Below are 16,093 nucleotides of genomic sequence, written 5' to 3'. Positions count from 1 at the left end.
TTTCTGGCCTGATCCTGCTGCCAGGCCGTTCCGTCCCCACTGAAAGCCTCAACCTTGCAAACTCTTGACCGCTCGTCCTGGGATGGAGGGTGGCGCGCTTTGGTCGGCCCTGCGTGGGCGCTGCGGATTCCTGGAGAGTTTTGGGGCAAAGGCGAGACGCTTTTCTCCCTGTGCCCGGATCCCTCGCCAAGTCCTAAGGAAACAATCGGAGGCAAATCGGGCGGGGGGGGGGAGAGGGGGAGAGGGCAGCAGGGCTCTGGCATCAGCCTTGACCCAGCCGTGGGCCCTTGGCATAATTGTGGCATTGTGTCACCTGCCAGCGGTTGTCTGCGGAGGGGGCGGCAATCCCGATGAAGTCAGCAGCGCCCGCGGACAGGCCTGAGGCGGCCAGGCCGGAGAATTAAAGAGCAATTATTTATCACGGTTGACCATTCCACCACCCCCTCCTTCTCCACAGAGGATGGAGACAATCGGAGCATTGTTTGAGACGCTGGCCTCTGTGTGTATGTTATTTTTTATGGTGCAGCAATGTTGGAGAGAGCATGAGAAGAGTCGCCCCTTAGCTCTAGGATAGGCTCAACGGGGGGGGGGGGGTTGGGGGGCAGGCTAATGGGGGGGTATTGGGGGCTGTGTACCCCCTTGTAACAAATCCCTTCAGCACTGCAGATCTCCAGAGGCTCAGTTTAGGACGGCCTTACTGGATTCCTCTCGTAAAATTGCACCTGAAGGACCAGGTGCGCGGCCTGGGAGTCATTTTGGACTCACAGCTGTCCATGGAGGCGCAGGTCAATTCTGTGTCCAGGGCAGCTGTTTACCAGCTCCATCTGGTACGCAGGAAGAGACCCTCCATGCCCACAGACTGTCTCGCCAGAGTGGTGCATCCTCTGGTTATCTCCCGCTTGGACTACTGCAATGCGCTCTACGTGGGGCTACCTTTGAAGGTGACCCGGAAACTACAGAACGCAGCAGCTAGACTGGTGACTGGGAGCGGCCGCCGAGACCACATAACACTGGTTCTGAAAGACCTACATTGGCTCCCAGTACGTTTCCGAGCACAATTCAAAGTGTTGGTGTTGACCTTTAAAGCCCTAAACAGCCTCCGTCCAGTAGACCTGAAGGAGCGTCTCCACCCCCATCGTTCTGCCCAGACACTGAGGTCCAGCTCCGATGGTCTTCTGGCGGTTCCTTCCTGTGAGAATTGATGTTACAGGGAACCAGGCAGAGTTCCTTCTCAGTGGTGGCGCCCCCCCTGTGGAATGCCCTCCCATCATGTGTCAGGGAAATAAACAACTACCTAACATTTAGAAGACATCCGAAGGCAGCCCTGTTCAGGGAAGTTTTTAATGTGTGACATTTTAATGTATTTTTCATCTTTGTTGGAAGCTGCCCAGAGTGGCTGGGGAAACCCAACCAGATGGGCAGGGTACAAATAAATTATTATTATTATTATTATTATTATTATTATTATTATTATTATTACTTGATGATAAAGCGGAGAAGCAGGGAATGAAACCCTGAGATTCACTCGGGTAAAGGAGGGAGACTGTTGGAAACCTTCACGTAATAATCTAAGCCGAAAACCCGGATTAAAACGCCTGCAGGCGTTCCACACATCTAGATAAGGCCTGCCTGCACAAAGAGGTTCAGGCGCCGAAAAGAATTCAGCGAAAGAGCCTGCCTGACGTCAATAGGCAGGGAGTTCCAAAGTGTAATGGGATTTCCTACAAATGCAGAGCGAGTATTAGGAGGGACTTGCAGCAGTTCTGCAGATTGAAGCGGCCGGGTTTGTTTATGTGGGGTGAAGAGGTCGGATGGCCTTCTGTCCAGGATGCTTTAGCAAAGATTCCTGTGTTGCAGGGAGGGGGGGTTGGACTAGATCACCTTGGGGATCCCTTCCCTCTCTACAATTCTATGAATTCATGTGAGGCCCAGCATCTACTGGGATCCCTGATTCCTTGCTTTGCATGCAGACAGTCCCCGATTCGATTTCTGGCATCCCTAGGTGGGGCTGTGAATACCACCCCCCTGCCTGAAACCCCAAAGAGACACTGCCAGTCAGTGCAGGAGATACTGAGTAGATGGACCAAGGGCAATATAAGGCTGCCTCCTCTCTTTGCATTCAGTTCAGCCCTTTATGCAGAATGAGGACTAGAAACTTGCTTTCTTCCTGGGAAGAGGGCTGCAGCAACCCCCCATGACTGGACTGGAAAAAGACTCCATGCCCGAAGCCTGCCAACAAGTTAAATGTTAAATCGGTCCTGCGTTCAGGACCATGAGGACTGGAATCTTAGTACAGTGGTGCCCCGCAAGACGAATGCCTCGCAAGACAGAAAACCCGCTAGACGAAAGGGTTTTCCGTTTTGGAGGTGCTTCGCAAAACAAATTTCCTATGGGCTTGCTTCACAAGACGAAAAGGTCTTGCAAGTTCCTGCAGGTTTTTCCCCCCTTTCCCTCCCCCTTTTCCCCAAGCCGCTAAGCCGCTTATCAGCTGATCCGCTAAGCCGCTTATCAGCTGATCCACTAAGCCGCTTAACAGCTGATCCGCTAAGCCGCCTATCAGCTGATCCGCTAAGCCGCTTAACAGCTGAGCCGCTAAGCCGCCTATCAGCTGATCCGCTAAGCCGCTTAACAGCTGAGCCGCTAAGCTGCTTATCAGCTGATCCGCTAAGCCGCTAATAGCGCTAATCCGCTAAGCCGCTAATGGGCTAGCTTTGCAAGAGGAAAAAACCGCAAGACGAAGAGACTCGCGGAACGGATTCTTTTCGTCTTGCGAGGCACCACTGTATTGTTTTAAAAGAAGATCCGTAGATCAGGGGTGGCGCCTCTGCTTTGGAGACAGAAAAATTCGAGCTCGATCCCCTTGTCTGAACCGCTGGAGAGCGGCTGCCAGACCGTTCTGAGCTGGATGCACTCCAGTGGTCGGACTCTGTCTGAAGCCAGCTTCCTCCTGTTACGGTGAAATCTGGGTGCGAGGCTGCTCTGCCACCCAGCTCGTCGGACTAAGTCCGCGGGTCCCTGCGGAGGAAAATGTGCTCAGCCGGAGACAGGAGCAAGATGCAGAAGATCCAAGTTTATTGCGCAACAGGTTCAAGGCGAGATTGAACAGCGGGGAAGGGGTGACGTGAACTTTTAAAACTTCCTTCCATGTCCCAAGATACAGTGCCAAAATTGTCACAGTTACATCATGAATACATTAAGAAGAGGTTGGGTTACACAGGATTAACATATGGAGGAGGGAGGGGGGAATATGCAGAGCTGGAGATATGCGCAGATAAGCACATCCTGAGTACTGGTGATGAGAAGACAATGGTCCATGTATGCGTAGTCTGTCACCTGGCATTGCCCGGAGGAAAGGCTTGGCAGAGTGATTTGACGGGATTAGGGTCTTCCTGTGTGTACGTGACACCTCGCTTGAGGGATTATGGTGGACAGTGAAGGTGTCATGGAGTCCTAGGGAAATTAAACAGATTGGCACCAAAAGCAAGAAAATCGGTGCTTGTGTAACAGTGGGGGGGCTGAAGGGTCCATGTAGGGCCGGGTGCCCTTGAGGTCATCGTCTCGGACCCTCTGGTGACCGGCGGAAGGGGTGAAGAAGACATGCCCCCCCCTTCCGTATCACTCCGTGAATTTGTGCTGTATCTGATGGTTTCGGCGCTCAGACCTTCCTCAAAGGAAGCCCTGGTTTGCTGCAGAAGTCCGTAAAATTTAACGGCCGTTTCTGTTTTGGCCCCGGAAACTGCTGCAGAATCCTAACGTCGTGTTTCTTTTCTTTCGTCCCCTCTCTTCCCTTTCCGTTGTTCCCTTCTCCCCCCCACCCCAGATACGTGGCAACTCCGCTAGCAGGTCTTTTGAACGTCAAGGAGAAAGTGCGGTTAAAAGCCACTCCGAATCCCGTCCTAGAGAAATTTTATACGACGTCCTGTAAACACCCCAAACAGGTAACTTGGCCAGGGAAGTCATGTTTGAGAGGAAGGAAGTGGAGATGTTCTTTGTATCATACATTTAAATATTATGATTCTGCTTTAAGCAGACATTACTTCCTCTCAAAGAATCCTGGGAACTGTAGTTTGTGAACTGTAGTTTGTCAGTTTGGGAACTGAGAGTGGTTAGAAGATTGATGTACCATTACAGAGCTACAATTCCCAGAGCGGTTTAATGATCCATCCCTAATAAGGATAATAACAATAATTTGTACCCTTCCTTTTTCCCTGACGGGACTCAAGGCAGCTTACAGATAAAAACAGGAACCTTCTAAAAACATAGAGAACTCTGGGAATTTTAGCTCTGTAAAGGGAACAAAGGTTTCCTGTGTGGCGGGGGTATTGAGAGGAGGTTTTCACAGAGGAGACTCGAAGGTCGCCCTCTACCCGGAGACATGGAAAATGTTTCTTTCAGCTCTCTCATTTAGAGCACTTGTACCCAACGCTCTTCAGCCAGAAAGAGGCTCCCAGTGTCCAGTCAATTAAAACAAAACAGTCCCTGCCCACAGTCATGGAAAAGAAAAAAATACACGGCACACAAGGAAGAAGGGACAGGGAGGGCAGAGGAAAAACACGCTCAGGCACCACTTTTTTAATAGTAACTCTTGCAGTGACCAGCTGGCATAGAACAAGTCCTGGGTCAGGAGGCACTTAATGGAGCTGGTCTTCTGCCAGAGCTGATGGCCCAAGCCTCTGGCTCCCCTTTTCTCCCATCAAGGCCTCCAGATGAAAAATCAATTGGCTTGTTGCTGGCACCGCACGGCCCGTGCCAATACTTGTTGTGGACATATGCTCTGAAGTCCCAGTTGGTGCATCTGGGTAATTAAGCCTATAAACAAGAGCAAAAAGGTTTCCATCTCCTGTATGCCTTTGCCAGCTGGCAGCCCCTGAGCCAAATCTGTGCCTTCTTGCATCGCTGCTGCTGCTTCAGTCTGGATGGAGGTGGGGACAGGCCGTAGCTCACTGGTAGAGCGCAGAAAGTCCCCGGTCCCAGTGGGCATCTCCAGGCAGGGCTGGGAGAAACCGGTGTTTTCAGCAGCAGGAGGGCGGGATTCTTTCCCCCTGTTGAATGGAAGGTGGTTTTCCCAGGGTGAGGTTCCTCTGTTGCACTTGGGGTGTGCTCACCCCTGCAGTTCCCCTAAAATCGTCATCCCAGTGGCATAAATTTGGCTGCAGAAGATCTCGGGTTCATCCCTGGAATTCTTGGCCTGGAAATGTCCCCTTCTTGAGATTCAGGACATGGTGACCCAAAGCCAACCGTATAAAATATAAAAATGGGGGAATCAAAGGGCTGCCAAACTCCAGCAGGAAAATAGCTTGGAAACTGCATTGGGTCAGTTGAGTTCTTAAGCATTAAAAACCAGCACATCTTCAAATCAAGAGAAGTCTTTGCCAGGCTGATGTTGCAACTAGAGAGGCCATTTCCCAAGGCAGGACCCCCAGTTGGAAGCTTTCATCAAAACCAACGGCTTTTTCTGGGAAGAAGGCATGAGATCCACGCACTTAGAAATCTAGTGTCTCAAGGTAGAAATGGCAAAGCAAAGCAAATGTTGCTGCTGTCTGCATTTCAGCGGCTTTCTTCCCTAAGCTCTCTCTCCTCCCTCTGACTGGGCCCTCTTTTTCCTTCTTCTGCCCCTGCAGGCAGACATCGAGGGCCTCTCGAAGAAAAGCGGCTGCACCCCCCGCCAGGTCGAGCGCTGGTTCCGCCGGCGGCGCAATCAGGACCGGCCCAGCTTGCTCAAGAAATTTCGGGAGGCCAGGTAGGCCTGCAGGTGCAGCTGGGGTGAATAGCAGGCTTGCCCCAGCCCCATGCACACTTTCCCATCTGCAAAAGCATCGCTGGATTAGGGGTCAGCAGCTGGGCCAGCCTTCCTCCACACTCTCTGCCTGCCAAAACAGTCCACATCCATTGGAAGACCAGTTCCCAATGCCCCTGACCATTGGGTATGCTGTCCGATGGCAGCTGGGTGCCCAGCAACACCTAGAGGGTAGCAAATTCAGGCAGACGGTTTGCCTTTGCGAGTGTCACAGCCGCACAAGTCCAAAACATTTAGTAGCCAGAGTCTTCCTTACAACCAAGCCATTGGCTCTCTGGCTCCCCCTACTGTTTGTCTCCTTGCCTCTCGCCCTTCCACTCCTGGCAGACGTCAGAGGCCCTCCGCACGCCCCCAGTGGCACTCTTGACATGCCTGAGAACGTGTGCTTCATTTGCTCAGGGGATGAGAAACAAGACTTTGTGCTTCCTTTTCCAGTTGGAGATTCACCTTTTACCTTCTTGCTTTCATTGCTGGCACGGCCGTCATAGCTGACGTGAGTACATTTCCTCCTCAACCTTAGGCGGGAAACGGGAGTTTCCTTTTCTGCGAGTCCTCCTGATGCTTAACCGCCTCCTGTCTTTTCATCCTTTGTCTCCCGAACTTGCAGAAACCTTGGTTCTACAACCTCAGGCTAGTTTGGGAAGGATACCCTACACAGGTTAGCCAAGTTTTTACGCTGCAACCTTTGCTTTTTTAAAAAATAATAATATTTATTTTTGGGGGGAATATCTTCATATACATATAGAAACCTAAGGCTGTCATCACGCAGCCTTTGTTGGGGGGCGGGAGTTGTAGTGCGGCGTCACCATCCTGGAGTTGCATGAAATCAGGGAGGATTTAAAAGAGAAATGGTGGTTTTAAACAACAGCAGAGGTTTGAATAAAGCTGGTTGGGGGAACACACAGAGTGTCTCTGAGGATGTGCAGAGAGCTTGACAGAGCTGTGAGAATGTGGGCCTGATGCAGCTGCGAGGGGACAGCTTGGAGAGGTGTAAAATCACGGGTTGGGGGTTGGCAATGGGGTAGGGGGGTTGGTGGGGGGTAGGCAGGGTTCGCGAGCAACTTGAGCAGGGACAACAGCCCTGTCTGTTCATGTGGTGTGTGCATTAGAAATTATATATACACAACCTTTGGATTTTTCTTTTTTTATATAAAAAACAAACAAGAAAATCCACAAATATCTACAATACACCATGAAATAAGGAGCACATAACTATAAAGGGGGGGGGGGTAGCGAGATTGAGATGACCGATATCCTTCCGCTGCAGTCGACTGCTTAGAGATACTGTGAAACATCAGGCGGCGAAAAATGCTTTTAAATAAATGAAGCTTGCCGTCAAAGGCGGCACGACACAAAAGGAAGGGAGGGATGAGGACGGCAGAGGAAAAGAAAGCGCTCCGGAAGAACAGGAGAGGTGGTCCCTCTGGTCTGATTCAGCAGGACATTCCTTGTGTTCTTATAGTTCCCTGGGATGGGGAGACCACAAAACTGGGTTTTTAAAAAATGTTGGCTGAGGACGTGGAACGACCTGGATATATTTGAGGGGTTTTTCTCCCTCCCTTCTCCAGAACCTGCTGCCATCCCAGTACTGGTATTACATGATTGAGCTCTCGTTTTACTGGTCCCTGTTGTTCAGCATCGCCTCGGACGTGAAGAGGAAGGTGAGTCGAATGCTTGGCTCATGGGGAGCGCAGACGGCGTCTGACCTTTGCTGCTGGATCTGCAGTTGATCAGTGGAAGTTGATCTTATTTTTTTAGATTCAACAAAGTTAAATATATATACACATATTATCACTGCAGGTTCATGGCAGCATAAGGTTGAGTGTTATAATTAAACTTCCAGGATAGCTAAAAAATAAGTGGGGGGAAAGTATATGAAAGAAAAATCAGATGGTGGAGGTGGAAGGGGGACTGGGGGTCATCCAGACCAACCCCTTCAACGTGGTACTCAGGAGAACTTAAACCTGTTGAAATCGAGACACAATATGAAAAATCAGTTTAAAGCAACTGGCCCTCTCAGAAACAACAGGTCTAAATACACACACAAAAAAATTCAATTTAGCAGCAGAGAGGCATCAGCCCTACCTAGGGTTTCAACGCAGACAGATATAAAATGTTCATACAGTCGTACCTTGGTTTTCGAACAGCCTAGTTCTCGAACGTTTTGGCTCCCGAACGCTGCAAACCCGGAAGTGACTGTTCTGGTTTTGGAACGTTCTTTTGGAAGCTGAACGTCTGACAGGGCTTCCGATTGGCTGCAGGAACTTCCTGCAGCCAATCACAAGCCGCGCCTTGGTTTCCGAATGTTTTGGAAGTCGAACGGACTTCCGGAACAGATTCCATTTGACTTCCGAGGTACCACTGTATACTCCTTCTGTGACAGTGAATTTTGAGCTCAGAGAGGCTCAGGAGAACACAAGTGTTAAATGTTAACAACATTGCATTCGGTGTAGTGTTAAAAGCTCAGTAACATATAAAGAGAGCAATAAAATAATAATAATAATAATAATAATAATAATAATAATAATACAGTTAAATCCAAACTTGTCTCAATTCAGAATTGAAAAAAACTGGTCTGTAGTAACAGTGATCTAAGTTAACTTACTGTAAAAGAAAATATATGAAACAGCCTGAAAAGATTTCTAGGGAAATAGGTATTTTCTGTTACGCTTTGGCTGATTTTTTGCTTTTGGGCAGGACTTCAAGGAACAGGTCATCCACCACGTAGCGACCATCGTCCTGATTAGCTTCTCCTGGTACACCAACTACATCCGGGCCGGGACTCTCATCATGGCCCTGCATGACTCCTCGGACTACTTGCTGGAGGTGAGGGATTGGGACCCCTTCTTCCCTTGCTCAAGCCCAGGGGTCCGACTCAACTTAGGGACTCCCCCCATTCCGGACGCCTTGTGCTGCGTGCGGTCGTCGCTTCTTAAAAACATATAATTAAATGGCGGCATGTCTGGGAAGGGCTGTGGGGCTCAGTGGTTAGAGCACCCGCTTTGCACGCAGAAGGTCCCAGTTGCATTTCCAGGTAGGACTGGGAATAATCTCTGCCTGAAACCCGTAACAGAGCCGCTGCAAGAGCAATTGGCTTCGATTTTGTCGGCTGGTTTCTGCTCCCTGGTCTGTCCTCCCAAGTAGTCAAGGACACTTCTCAGCCGAGGGGGGGGGGGCACTTAGGGGGTGGAACAGGTCCAGGGAAGTGTGTGGTGTGGGGAGAGACCAGTGCCAGATTTACGTATAAGCTAAACAAACTACAGCTTAGGGCTCCACTCTCTTGGGGGCCCCAAAAAAATTTAAAGGGGGGAAAAACTGGACGTACATTTCCAAAATATAAGATAAAAAACTAATAAAATAAAGCCTACATACAGCAAGAGTGTTTTGTGTTGTGTAGGCTCCTATGATGCTAGCCTGCTCTCTAAAATATCACTGGTTTGCTCATTTGTATATATATGGTGCCTTCATTCTGCATGGAGTTTGCATTCTGCATGGACTTTTCAACAATTACTTCGATAAAATACATATTTTGTGATGTGCAAATGGTTTTAGATACCTATTAGGCCCATAAATTGCCATATAGCATATATTCAACACAAAAAAAGTGACCATTTGTTGCTGACAAAGAACAGCTGGGCATATAAAGGGCCCCATTACCTTCAGTAGCTGAGGGCCTCATCAAACCTAAATCCGGCCCTTGGAGAGACCCCCGGGAGACAGGTAGAGGGACCCCCACGGACCACATCCTGCCCACGAGAAGGAGATGCTCCGTCATGCTCTTCATAGCCAGAGCATCTTCCGTCTCTTGCTGCCGGTCCCTATCCCTGAGCTCAGGGCTGCCAGTAAATATTGCCTCCCTCCTCCTTTTACTGTGTCTCTGCAGTCGGCGAAAATGTTCAACTACGCAGGCTGGAAGAACATGTCCAACAACATCTTCATCGTCTTTGCCACCATCTTCATCGTCACGCGACTCGTCATCCTTCCGTTCTGGTGAGAGTTACGTGCGCGGCGTGTGACTGAGGTTTACCTGTTGAACACCTGCCTGTTGAGAAGCTGTTGGGAGAGAGAGAATGGGCGGAAGGGGGCGAACAGAATCACAAAAGAGTATAGAGTGGCAAAAGGGACCCCAAGGGTTATTCAGTCCAACCCTCTGCAATACAGGATGAATGAATAAATGTGGGCCAGTTCATAGGGGAATATAATCTGCCAGTTGCTATTAGGCCACACCCATGCTGTTCCTTAAAAGGGCATTTAAATCCCCTGGTTTACCCCCAAAGAACCCTGGGAATTGTAGTTTAAGGGTGCTGGGAATTGTAGCTCTGCGAGGGGGTAAACTACCAATGTGGTTTCTGTATTCTGATTTTTCTTGATCTGATTCCTTATGTTGAATTTTATAGGATCCTGCATTGCACCATGGTGTACCCCTTGGAAATATACCCAGCTTTCTTCGGCTACTATTTCTTCAACCTCATGATGGTGATTTTGCAGTCCCTGCACATATTTTGGGCGTACCTCATTATCCGGATGGCCCAGAAATTCATAACTGGAAAGGCAAGTTGGGTTTTAGGGGGGTGGGTTTGGTACCCTTCCCCAATTCGTGTTTTGTCTAGTAGGAGGTATAAAAGAAAACCAACTCATTTTTTGGTGTTTGAGAGAGAGACAAACCAACCAACCAACCAACCCAGAGGGCAAGTCTGTGTTTAAAATATATCTATTTATTGCTGTCCCACTTTTCCTCAAAGGGACTCGAGGTAGCTTACTTGCGTGGTTCTCCGACTTTCCATATTCTCCACAACAACCCTGAAAGGTAGGCCAAGCTAAGAGACCGTCAGGTCACATCCAGTGAGCTTCATGGCCAAATGGGGATTTTGAACCCTGGTCTTCCTAACCCCGGGGTCGGCAACCTGTAGGCCACTTTTGGCCCGTCATGATTCCACTTGGGCCAATGACATCTTTTTCTCCAAGCTATTGGCCCAGTAGCTGATGCCACTCTGGTGGGTGGGGTTCAGTCCTGCGCTGGCTACGGATGAGCTGCAGTTAAACCCTGCCAATTTGGCAAGATTCAGAACAAAAGCCCTTCCTTATTGATTTATTACAAAGGTCAGCAAACTTTTTCAGCAGGGGTCCGGTCCACTGTCCCTCAGAGCTTGTGGGGGGCAGGACTGTATTTTGAAGGGGGAAAATGAACAAATTCCTATGCCCCACAAATAACTCAGAGATGCATTATAAATAAAAGGGCACATTCTACTCATGTAAAAACATGCTGATTCCCGGACTGTCCACAAACCAGATTTAGAAGGCGATTGGGCCGCATCTGGCCCCTGGGCCTTAGTTTGCCCACCCATGATTTATTACTTGCTTGGAGCAATTGCACCCAACTCTTTAGTCGAAAAGGCTCCCATGGGGGGAGGCGGCTTACGTACAATCAAGACAGTACCTACCTGAAGGCCTACAGTCTTTAAAAAATCCCCAACAACATACAAGGGGAAAGGTACAAGGAGGGATGAGGAAAAATAAAAACTCAAGCACTCATTTCTAAGGGCCGAAACTCCCTTTTGGTCATGCCCTAGTGGTGGTTTGAAGTCCCAATTATGGGCTATGGGGTTCTGAATCACCTGACGCCATTACAGCACCAGGTGGATGGGCCTGCCCACCTGTCAATTTGTCCAGGAGGCCAACCCTGATAAGGACCTGTCCTGTGGAGCCAAAAAATTTATAAACCCTATTCTTGTCTTCATGAGGGCTAGCAACTTACTTTCATGTTTTCCTCTTCCTGGCAACGGAAGCGGAGTTGTTCAGGATGCTAGATTCTGCCGCGCCCAGAAGCAATTTTTGTGGGTTAGAACTTGGGATTTTATGTGGAAAAGATCTGCTGGATGGCTTACCCTCGACACTTCCGTTATAAGAAAAGCCGTTTCAGGCCGTGAGTGGCTTTTAATTGCCGCAGGCTGCCCGATTACCCATCAGATTGATTTTAAAAGCTGCTTGTAGGTTTTATTTTCTTCCGCTGCACTTTAAAGTTTCATTGCAAGCCCATCGCATTCTGCACTCAGGAAAGGCAAGACGTGAATAAATTACAGTGAATAAAAGTAACTTTAAAAAAAACCAGCACCCTTTGGAAAGCTAAATCAGATTCTGAATATTGAATATTTCCAGTTCCACCTCTCAAAGCGGGAATGCAAAGGGGGGCGAAGGGTTAATCTCCAGAATTATGTAGTTAAGAAGTTATTTTCATTTCAAAAAGGCTCTCCCACCAATTGGCCCTTAAGGTAGCTTAAAAACATCAGGAAATAATAATAATAACCTCACAGGGAACAGACAGCAACTAAAAGTCGATGAATAATGATTAAAATCTCTGGTGGGTGGGTTGGAACGAGCCTGGTATACCTAAAAGATTTTAACGACTGTGTCGGGGGAAGGATTTCCAAAAGCAGGAGTACCACCAGGGCCAAAGACTCCCATTTCTTGGTCACGTTTAATTTCCTGCTCGGCTGTCGCCGTCTCTTGGTCACACTTAACTTCCTAGATTCAGGTAGGTAGCCGTGTTGGTCTGACGCAGTCGAAATAAAATTAAGAAATTGTCCAGTAGCACCTTGGAGACCAACTAGGTTTGTTCTGGGTATAAGCTTTCATGTGCATGCACACTTCTTCAGATACGCATTAACTTCCTGATCACCTTAAAAGCCCTACGTAGTAATAATAATAATTTATTACTTATACCCTGCCCGTCTGGCTGGGCTTCCCCAGCCCCTCTGGGCGGTTTCCAACTAAATATTAAAACACAGTAATACATCAAACATTAAAAGCTTCCCTAAATAGGGCTTCCTTCAGGAGTTTTCTAAAAGTTTGGTAGTTGTTGTTCTCTTTGACATCTGGTGGGAGGGCGTTCCACAGGGCGGGAGTCACCACCGAGAAGGCCCTCGGAGCTGGACCTCAGTATCCGGGCAGAACGATGGGGGTGGAGATGCTCCTTCAGCTATACTGGACCGAGGCCATTTAGGACTTTAAAGGTCAGCACCAACAATTTGAATTGTGCTCAGAAACGTACTGGGAGCCAATGTAGGTCTTTCAAGACAAGTGTTATGTGGTCTCTGCGGCCGCCCCCAGTCCCCAGTCTAGCTGCCGCATTCTGGATTAATTGCAGTTTCCGGGTCACCTTCAAAGGCAGCCCCACGTAGAGCGTGTTGCAGTAGTCCAAGCAGGAGATAACTAGAGCATGCACCACTCTGGCAAGGCAGTCTGCAGGCAGGTAGGGTCTCATCCTGCGTACCAGATGGAGCTGATAGACAGCTGCCCTGGACACAGATTTGACCTGCGCCTCCATGGACAGCTGTGACTCCAGAATGACTCCCAGGCTGCGCACCTGGTCCTTCAGGGGCACAGTTGCCCCATCCAGGACCAGGGAAGTGTCCGAGTCGTCTCTCGTTTCCTGACCTGGGTTTCTCTCCCCTCCAGGTGGTGGAGGACGAGCGCAGCGACCGTGACGAGACGGACAGCACCGGGGAGGAGGAAGAGGAGTTGGAAGAAGAGAAAGCTGCCTCAGCACCCACAAAGAACGGCCCCCTAAGCAACGGGCACCCCGTATTGAACAATAACCACCGGGTGAAAACCAATTGATCGCTCGACGTCCATTTTTGGTACCCAGGCCTCCTCCGCTTCCAGGGGGGACTCCCGTCTGCCACCAGAACCCAGATCTTTATTTTCATTTTTGAAGCCAAAAAGAAAACAAAACTTCCTCTGTGGAGCTGCAGCTGGAAGCACCGCCCCTGCCTCCCCACCAGCTCCTCTCTCCATCCTTGGACCCTCCAAGTGCCCGAAGAATCGCCCGGTTCATTTCAAGACGGGATCCTGAGACACTCGCCGCTTTTCCTTGGGGCAAAGCGAGGGGCCCTTTTCTGGAGCTTGCAAACAGTGCTCGTTTTTCTCTCCCCGGCACCCTTTATGTATGGGAAGAACGGCAGAGTTGGGGGAGCATGGTTGCCCTTCCCTCCTTGAGCCCCTGTCCTGAATCCACCTTGGAAAGCAGCCCGGAGACCCCTCACACGTTGCCAACCCCCTCCTCACCCGCCCAAAACCCCTCCACAAAATTGGGCAAGCAGAGAGCAACTTCTCCGCCCCACCCCAGAAAAGACACACGTCTTTTTTCCCTTCCAAGCACACTCAAAAGGAACCAACACTGGCGGGGAAAGTACTCCGCTTGTCAAGTGTCTAGTCCTCATCGAGGCCTCTTTTCCCCGTGCCAAAGGCCCTCCTGCTTGTAAACATGTCAGGAAAGCTGGGCTCAGCTATCAAGCCTCCTTCCCCCCCACCCCCCCAGATCTGCTATATCTTACACCATGGACACAAATATTTTCTTTCCACAAGTAATCCTTTTGTGTGTGTGTGTGGAAAAAGCAAATATTTTGGGTACAAGCGGGTGGGCTGTAGCAGAGGGCAAGGTTGGGGTTTCCGCCCCAGTTCCCCTTTGCCGCTTATGGGGACAATCCCTGCGCCTTCGCTCTGCCAGAGTTGGGAAACTGAGTCAAGCAGGCGCCGTCGGTGCAGCGCTACGGTTCCCGTCTCCTCTGAGCACATCTACCCAACTGTGTCTTGATACCTTTTTCAAAACCAGGCCAGGAGTCCCACCACCGGTCCTGCCTTAACTCCAAAGCCTTTCGATATCCGTTTTTGGTTATCGTAGAAGCCATATTACTCCTTTGCAAAGCCTGGCTCTGTTTTATTAGCTGCAGCGAAACAAATGGCAAGAGGGAGATGGATATAGACGTCTTCTAGTCCTCAAGGTATGTCCAGTGCCCCACACACTTGTAAGGCCCTGGAGTTTTGACCTCTGCCTTTACAGACCCCCCCAGCCCAATAGGAAGAGGTTTTTAATTTGCAAAAAAAAGTATTTAATTAAAGAAGCGATTGGATTACGGTGAGTCCACAGGCGAGGGAATCACAGGTAGAGGGTTTTAATTTTTTGGAGATCATGTTCAGATGAGATCATGGAGGATTTACTCACCTTTTTTTCCTGGGTATTTTAGTTTGTTTGGGGTGGGGGAGATGTTTCGGCACGCTAATTCAGATAGGTCAATGATGCCAGAAGGCTGAAAACTCAGTGATGGTCTTTATTTTCCTTTTCTTAAAAGAGCTTTCTCTAAACTGCACCACCTTCCTCCTGTAGAGAATTTAATTCAATGCACACTATTTCACTTTATTCCCCTGCGTTCCTTCTCTTAGGAATGTAATACTTTCCTTTTGCCCCCAACTCCACAATCCTTTTCTCATCCTATTAAAAAAAACCACACCCACAGAGGTACACCCCTTTTTCTGTAGTCTACTTGCCTTTTACCGCTCCCAGAGGGGGAGACACTGATTTTTGTTTTAATTTATTAGATAAGGTTTTTCAAGCACCAAAACAAGAAAAATCTTTTGGCTTTAGCTGGAATGAAAACTCCAGAGAAAGACAGTTTTGAAAAATATCTGCTATACCTGTAGGATCAAATTGCAATTATTCTTTCCCTAGCCTTAGCCTTAGGGCTTTTGGGGGGGGGGTAGGGGGAGGTTTACAAAAAAGGACCATTAACCTATCTTCAGACCAAAATGTGTGTTCTTTTTTTTTTTTTTAAGAAAAAAAGTTAAAATATATTAAAACCTAAATAAGACTAATAAATTTCTGTTAAAAATTTTTTTTCTGGTGATTGGATTACCTTTGGGAAAGTTCACAAAACAATGGGTGCTTTTAAATGGCACAATGGTGTTTGCAAACACTTCCAGCATAAATTAGTGGGGCAATTCTTAACGCCAACCCTGCAGGGGGGCACGTGGCCGTATGTTTTGGGATTGCTTTGGGAAACAGTTGGGGTGAGACGGGACAAGCGAGAGAATTTATTCCTGTTGGAGTGAACCAGATTCAGTTGGGTACATCCAACCTTCGCCCGCCCACCCCGGTCTCCGCTTCAATAATAAGCCACAGTCTGTCAGGCTAAAGCTAGACTGTTCTCCCAAGGGCTAAACACCATTAAAGCTTAAAGTGACCCCTGACCATTAGGTCCAGTCGTGGCCGACTCTGGGGTTGCGGCACTCATCTCGCTTTATTGGCCGAGGGAGCCGGCGTTCAGCTTCCGGGTCATGTGGCCAGCATGACTAAGACGCTTCTGGCGAACCAGAGCAGCGCACGGAAACACCGTTTACCTTCCCGCCAGAGCGGTACCTATTTATCTACTTGCACTTTGACGTGCTTTCGAACTGCTAGGTTGGCAGGAGCAGGGACCGAGCAACGGGAACTCACCCCGTTGCGGGGATTCGAACCGCCGA

At 49.1% G+C, this 16,093-nt stretch overlaps 1 protein-coding gene across 4 annotated transcripts in view; it reads left to right on the top strand.

Moving 5' to 3' along the window:
* Positions 1-15,465, top strand: part of CERS2 (ceramide synthase 2) — a 53,002-nt gene extending 37,537 nt beyond the window's left edge. For all 4 annotated transcript variants that reach the window (XM_028709400.2, XM_028709402.2, XM_028709401.2 and 1 more), the window contains exons 3-11: positions 3,821-3,938; positions 5,622-5,740; positions 6,233-6,290; positions 6,405-6,455; positions 7,366-7,458; positions 8,495-8,623; positions 9,681-9,787; positions 10,195-10,348; positions 13,253-15,465. In XM_028709400.2, the coding sequence (XP_028565233.2) occupies positions 3,821-3,938; positions 5,622-5,740; positions 6,233-6,290; positions 6,405-6,455; positions 7,366-7,458; positions 8,495-8,623; positions 9,681-9,787; positions 10,195-10,348; positions 13,253-13,414 (991 nt within the window). In that variant the 3' untranslated portion in view covers positions 13,415-15,465. The remainder of the gene's footprint in view (positions 1-3,820; positions 3,939-5,621; positions 5,741-6,232; positions 6,291-6,404; positions 6,456-7,365; positions 7,459-8,494; positions 8,624-9,680; positions 9,788-10,194; positions 10,349-13,252) is intronic.
* Positions 15,466-16,093: the final 628 nt, after the last annotated feature.

The sequence above is a fragment of the Podarcis muralis genome, chromosome 16 (genome assembly GCF_964188315.1).
Source record: "Podarcis muralis chromosome 16, rPodMur119.hap1.1, whole genome shotgun sequence".
Taxonomy (NCBI): domain Eukaryota; kingdom Metazoa; phylum Chordata; class Lepidosauria; order Squamata; family Lacertidae; genus Podarcis; species Podarcis muralis.
This window is presented reverse-complemented; position numbering and strand designations above follow the sequence as displayed.